The sequence below is a fragment of the Rhizophagus irregularis genome, chromosome 30 (assembly GCF_026210795.1).
Source record: "Rhizophagus irregularis chromosome 30, complete sequence".
Classification (NCBI taxonomy): Eukaryota; Fungi; Glomeromycota; class Glomeromycetes; order Glomerales; family Glomeraceae; genus Rhizophagus; species Rhizophagus irregularis.
The window spans coordinates 1,582,941-1,590,011 of record NC_089458.1 but is presented as its reverse complement, the minus strand read 5'-3'; the positions used below and the strand labels follow the sequence as shown (position 1 = coordinate 1,590,011).

The following is a 7,071-nucleotide window of genomic DNA, read 5'->3' as shown; positions in this document are numbered from 1 at the left end:
CAAGGGACTTCACGTCCGATGCATTATCACGTGTTACTTGATGAAAATGTATTCAATGCAGACTCACTTCAAACATTAACATACAATTTATGCTATAATTTTGCTCGATGTACTCGTGCAGTTTCTATTGTTCCACCAGTGTATTATGCTCATTTAGTTTGCGCTAGAGCAAGATTTCATGCAAGTGGTGAAAATTGGAGCGATCCAGATACTCCAGATACTCCAGAAGGTGCGGGAGTAGCCAGATACGCTGCTGTAAAAACTGAATTACTAAAGACTATGTATTTTATGTAAAGCTAATGAAGCACCAAAATTATTTATAATAGTACTTATTAATAATAGCCTATCCAAAAATTAAAAAATTATAGTTGTGAATATCTTACTAGTATATAGTATATTTTGGCATCAATAAAAAAATTTTATTTTAAACGATTTGTTGGAAATTTTTTTAAAAATACTATTATATAATCCATTGTGCCTCAAGGTTCGGTTCGTGGCTTAATAAGGCTTTGAATTTCTTATTAATACTATCGATTAATATTTTTTAAAAATTGAATTTTTTATCTTAACTCACTTTTATCATTCAATTCATGGATAGTAGTATAGCAGAATTCGTTAGACGTCCTGATTTAGGTCGTGTTGGTCATTCTATAAAAGTTCGAACAAATTATTTCGAAATAACGGATCTTCCTTTTCCAAAAATTTATCATTATGACATTGTAATTATACCAGAAGTTTCTCCAACTTCGAATAGAAGAATTATTCAAGAAGCAGAAAATTCTTTTTCTGGTGTAAAAGCTGTATTTGATGGTCGTAGAAATGTTTATGCCGTCAGACCGTTTCCTTTTGGTGATGCACATAATTTAGAAGTGACTATGCCAGAGAATGATATGAATAATGTGGGTATAATGCTTCCACGTGTTTATAAAGTTATAATTAGGAAAGTCGCTGAAATTGATATGAGAGAGATCAACAGATTTCTTAACGGAGATTGTTCTATATCATCAAATATTTTAACAGGTTAAAATTTATTCATTATAGTTTCTCTTTTTATAATTAGTTAAAATGTTTCCTTAAAATTTATTCTATTGTTAATTAGGCATTATGGCTCTTAATGTATTGATTCATCATAAACCATCAAAGGAGCATATAAAAGTAGGGAGAATATTTTATACTAATCAGGGTTCACAACTCCTTGATGGAGGGATGGAGGTTTGGCAAGGATATTTTCAATCTATTAGACCAAAACCTAGGAAAATGATGATAAATATTGATTTACATGCTACTGCTTTTTATGAAAGAGGCAGCTTAATACAATTAGTTGTAAGAATACTCGGTAAGAGTACCGTTGAAGATCTATGGAGGATTCAAGAAAGAGATCGTACAAAGCTTGAAAAATGTTTAAAGAATCTAAAAATTTTTGTCGTTCTTCGTTTTTCAAGACACCGATTTAGAATTTCTAAATTAACTAATACTTCAGCTTCTAGTACTACATTTGAAGTTAATGGTCAACAAATCGATATTGCTACATACTTTTTTAGTACGTATGGTAGAAGACTACAATATCCGTTCCTTCCTTGCGTTGTTGTACGAAATGAAACTTATTTACCAATAGAAATATGTAATGTAGTTGAGGTATATAAAACTGTCATATGTTCAATTACAGAGTATAAGAAAATTTTTTTTCTTTTTAACCGTATTTTATATTTACTAGGGGCAACGTTATATGCGCAAATTAAATGAAAGACAAATGGCGGATATGATTGAATTTACTTGTCAACCACCTCAAATACGTACTAATACAATTAACCAAGGTATCGAAATTCTTAATTATCGACAAAATGAGTATATATATCAATTTGGTTTTCAGATATCAAATGATATGGTTATAACTCAAGCAAGAGTATTACCTACTCCAACATTATATTACCATCCTGCCTCTAAAGAGGATACTTTCATTCCAAAAGATGGTTTATGGAATTTAAAGAATAAAAAAGTTGCCACTGGTGCAACGCTTGGTTCATGGGCATGTGCTGTTTTTGGAAGTGAAAGAGATTATCCAATAGGCACTATACAAAATTTTATTAGAGAATTGGTTAACACGTGTCAAGTTGCTGGAATGAATATTCCAAATAGAAATCCACCTATTCAACATTGTAACCCTCAAGGCGGTATTGAAAATTCTTTAAAACAAGTTTGGGTTAGGGCTGGAAACTCGGCTAAATCTAACCCTCAATTAATTTTATGTATTCTCCCTAATACTGGTGCACCATTGTATGCCGAAATTAAACGCGTTTGCGATACAGTAATTGGTGTTGCTACTCAGTGTATCCAAGGAAAGCATATGTTTTCAGCAAAAAAGCAATATTGTGCTAATGTTTGTCTTAAAATAAATGTTAAACTTGGTGGTATGAATTCATTCATTGATCCAAGCCAAATGCCCTTTATTACACAACGTCCAACTATCATAATGGGCGCATCTGTTATTCACCCTGCTCCTGGGGAACAGAATACCGGTCGCTCATCTATTGCTGCTGTCACTGCCTCAGTAGATGCAAAAGCATTTCGATATTTTGCCGCAATTCGTATTCAACACGGCAAACAGGTAGTTATTGATGACCTAGCCGAAATTATTAAGGAATTATTAAAAGCATTTTATCAGACTTGTGGAAGAAAACCAGAACGTATCTTATTCTACCGAGATGGTATTTCTGAAAACCAATTTTTAATAGTGCGAGAGAATGTAATCAAGGCAATAAATGGTATATATTCATTTTATATTTGATATTTCAAATACGCTTTACTTAATAAAACTATCTTACTAAATATTCAGCCGCATGCAAGTCACTTGACGAGAAGTATAAACCAACGATAACTTTTGTAGTTGTGCAAAAACGTCATCACACTCGCTTTTTCCCAATTGACACTAGAAGAGATGGCGATAGAACAGGAAACTGTCCTTCTGGTACAGTAGTTGATACAACAGTAGTGCATCCTTTTGAATTTGATTTTTATCTTCTAAGTCACCCTAGTTTACAAGGGATTTCACGTCCGGCTCATTATCACGTGTTATATGATGAAAACGGGTTCAATGCTGACTCACTTCAAACATTAACATATAATTTATGCTATAATTTTGCTCGATGCACTCGTGCAGTTTCTATTGTTCCACCAGTGTATTATGCTCGTTTAGTTTGTCGTAGAGCAAGATTTCATGTAAGTGGTGAAAATTGGAGCAATCGAGATACTTTAGAAGGTATAGGAAGTGCAAGTTATGCCGTTGTAAAGTCTGAATTACTAAATTTTATGTATTTTGCGTAAAGATGACAAAGTATTTTGTGAATATATTTGAATTTAACATAGTTTACTATATCATGTTTTGTAAATTTCAACTTTCTTGACACATACTTTAGTTCAATAAAGTTACAGAATTATAATAAATATTTCGAATTTTCGATTATAAACTTCAGCGTCATACTAAAAATTAGTTAAAAAATAACCAAATACTATAAAATAAGAAAAAAACGAAATTTTTTTATCTAATCTTAGTTAAAATATTTTAATCGCGTTGAAATAATCAAAATAGAATTACTGAGCAAAAAAAAAAAATTTTTGGTTTTTTAAAACTGACGTTTAATTAGGCCAAATCCGGTGACAATATAAAAAGTATGCTTAACTTATTTAAGTAAATAAATGCTGATTCAAGTACACAGTCACAAAAAATTAAAATTCAATATCCTGTTTTCATTCCTTATTTTATGTCAATATCCCAATATTTATTTATGGCTTAGTGAGGCTTTGCTATTTACTATCGAATATAACTGAAACTTTTTGGACGTGAAATTTATAAATTTATAAAATGATTGAATTATCGATGTCTTACTTACTATATTTGTGTTCATAACCATAAAATCTGAATAAATCATATCACGAAACCATTTCGCCAAATCGCTGAACTTATGGAAGTAATATCTTTGTTTACAGAATTTGTTAAACGTCCTGGTTTAGATAAATTAGGACGTCCTATAAGGCTTAGAATAAACTATTTCGAAATAACAGATTTTCCTTTCAATAATGTTTACCATTATGAGATTGTAATTTTACCAGAAGTTCCTCCAACTTTAAATAGAAAAATTTTTCGAGTAGCAGAAGATTCTTTTTTGGGGTAAAAGTTGTATTTGATGGAAATATTTATACTTCTAGACAGTTTACTTTTGGTGATATACATACTCTAGATGTCAGATGTGACTATGCCAGAGGATAATACGAATAATGTGGATAGAAGACCTCCACGTATTTTTAAAATAAGAATTAAGAAAGTCGCTGAAATTCATATGGAAGAGATCAATATGTTTCTTGACAGACGTGGACTTATGACATTAAATGTTTTAACAGGTTAATATTTATAATTTTTCTTTTCACAATTAAAATAGTACTTAAAATTTAATTTTAACGTCAATTAGGTATTATGGCTCTTAATGTATTGATTCATCATATGCCATCAATGATGCTTAAAAGACGGGGTGAATATTTTGTACTAATCAGGGTTCACAATCTCTTAATGAGGGAGTAGAGGCTTGGCAAGGTTATTTTCAATCTATTAGACCAACGGCTAATAGAATATGATGATAAATATTGATTTTCATGCTACCGCTTTTTATGAAAGTAGCAGTTTAACACGGATAGTGAAAAAAGTGCTTAATAAAAGGACCATTGAAGAACTTAGAGATATTTCAGAGAGAGATCGACTAAAGATTGAAAATTTTTTAAAGAATTTAAAAATTTATGCCACTCATGATGAAAATGCTTTAAACCGCCGATTTAGAATTTCTAAAGTAACTAATACTTCAGATAGTAATACTACTACATTTGATGATAATGGTAATCAAACTGATGTTGCTTCATACTTTCAAAGAAAATATAATATGCAATTACAACATCCATTCCTTCCTTGCATTGTCATCCGAGAGGAAACTTATTTACCATTGGAAGTATGTAATGTAGTTGAGGTATGTAAAACAACATATTAATCAATATGGAATAAAATTATTTTTAACGCATTGTGTATTGTTAGGGACAACTTTTTATGCGCAAATTGAATGAAAGACACGGCAAATACAGTATGATTGTCAACCATCTCAATCACGTGCTAATAAAATTAACCAAGGTATCGGAATTCTTAATTATCAACAAAATGAGTACTATATGCAGCGATTTGATTTTCGGGTATCTAATGAGGTGGCTATAACTCAAGCAAGAATATTTCCTGCTCCAAATTACAGTATAACCTTACTTCTAGAGATAGTCCAAGAAATGGTTTATGGAATTTGAGGGATAAGAAAGTTGCCACTGGTGCAACAACTTGGTTCATGGGCATGTACTGTTTTTGGAAGTGAAAATGATTTTCCTATGAGCGCTATACAAAAATTTATTAGAGAATTGGTTACCACATGTCAAGATGCTGGAATGAATATTCTAAATAGGAAACCACCTATATAATACTTTAATCTTCTGGGTGATATTGAAAATTCTTTAAAGCAAGTTTGGCTTAAGGCTGGAAACGATGCTAAAGCACAGCCTCAATTAATTTTATGTATTCTTCCTAACACTGGTGTATCATTATATGATGCCGAAATTAAACGCGTCGGCGATACAGTAACTGGTGTTGTTACTCTATGTATTCAGAGCAGGAATATGTTTGCAATAAAAAAGCAATATTGTGTTAATGTTTATCTTAAAATAAATGCTAAACTTGGTGGTATGAATTCGTTCATTAATCCAAGCCAATTGCTCTTCGTTTCAGAGAGTCCAACCATCATATTGGGTGCATCTGTTATTCACCCTGTTCCTGGTGATACCAGTCGTCCATCTATTGCAGCTGTGGCTGCTTCAATAGATGCAATGGCATCTCGATATGTTGCTTCAATTCGTGTTCAACAAGAAGTTATTAGTCATTTAGCAGACATGACTAAATAATTATTAAAAACATTTTATCAGACTTGTGAAAGAAAAGCGGAACGTATTTTATTTTATCGAAACGGTGTTTCCGAAGGCCAATTCCTTGCAATGCTATAGTATGAAATCAAGGCAATAAAAGGTACAGTATATATTTATTATTTCGTCATTTTATAATGAGATTTCAAATACGCTTTACTTAAATTGTCTTAATAAACATTTAGTTGTATGCAAATCACTTGAAGTGACCTTTGTGGTTGCGCAAAAACGTCATCACACTCGCTTTTTTCCAATTGATAAAAAAGATGGTGACAGAGCAGGCAACTGCCTCCCTGGTACGGTAGTCGAATAAACAATAACTCAAGATTTGATTTTTATCTTCAAAGCCACACTAGTTTGCAAGGGACTTCACGTCCGACTCATTATCGCGTGTTGTTTGATGAAAATGGATTCAGTTCTGATGCACTTCAAATCTTAACATATAATTTGTGCTATTCTTTTGCTCGATGCACTCGTGCAGTTTCTATTGTTCCATCAGTGTATTATGCTCGTTTAGTTTGTCGTAGAACAAGATTTCATTGCAAATGCAAGAGGTACCAGTTATGCTACTGTAAAACCTGAACTACTAAGGGTTATGTATTTTATGTAATAATAACCAGATACTGTATTTCGTGAATATATTCCAGAATTATCATTAGTTTATATCATGTTTATAGAATTCAACTTTTTGTAGCATATATTTTTTCAATAAAGCTGTAGAATTACAAAATTTTTTTCGATTGTAAGATTTTTGATGATATACCGAATAAAAAAAGGTTAAAGAATAATCTCAAAATAATTAGAATAGACTAAAAAATTTGATTAGAAAATTTGCTAAAACTTAACCAATCAAAATTTTACTTATTTTATTTAGTTTTAAGTAAATTTTCTTATCCAAATTATTAATTAGACCGGATCAAATTAAATATTGAAGGGACAACATTTAATAGAGAGAAAAAAAAATGTGAATTCATTATACTTTTTGATTTTCGTTGTCTTAAATCGTAAAAATTCATATCTTATTTTGTGTCAATGCCTCAATGTTTGTTCGTGGATTGACAACTTCGTACTGAATAT

The 7,071-nt window shown here is 31.3% G+C and overlaps 2 protein-coding genes across 2 annotated transcripts; both read left to right on the top strand.

The window, feature by feature from the left end:
* Nucleotides 1-3,959: 3,959 nt before the first annotated feature.
* On the top strand, nt 3,960-4,169 carry OCT59_021775 (uncharacterized protein; the record flags this gene model as incomplete). The annotated part of the gene is made up of 1 exon (XM_066146732.1): nt 3,960-4,169. One exon carries the CDS (start codon nt 3,960-3,962, stop codon nt 4,167-4,169), a length of 210 nt encoding a protein of 69 aa, XP_066005840.1.
* Nucleotides 4,170-4,235: 66 nt separating this feature from the next.
* OCT59_021774 (uncharacterized protein) lies at nt 4,236-4,573 on the top strand (the record flags this gene model as incomplete). The annotated part of the gene is made up of 2 exons (XM_066146731.1): nt 4,236-4,395; nt 4,464-4,573. 2 exons carry the CDS (start codon nt 4,236-4,238, stop codon nt 4,571-4,573), a joined length of 270 nt encoding a protein of 89 aa, XP_066005839.1.
* Nucleotides 4,574-7,071: the final 2,498 nt, after the last annotated feature.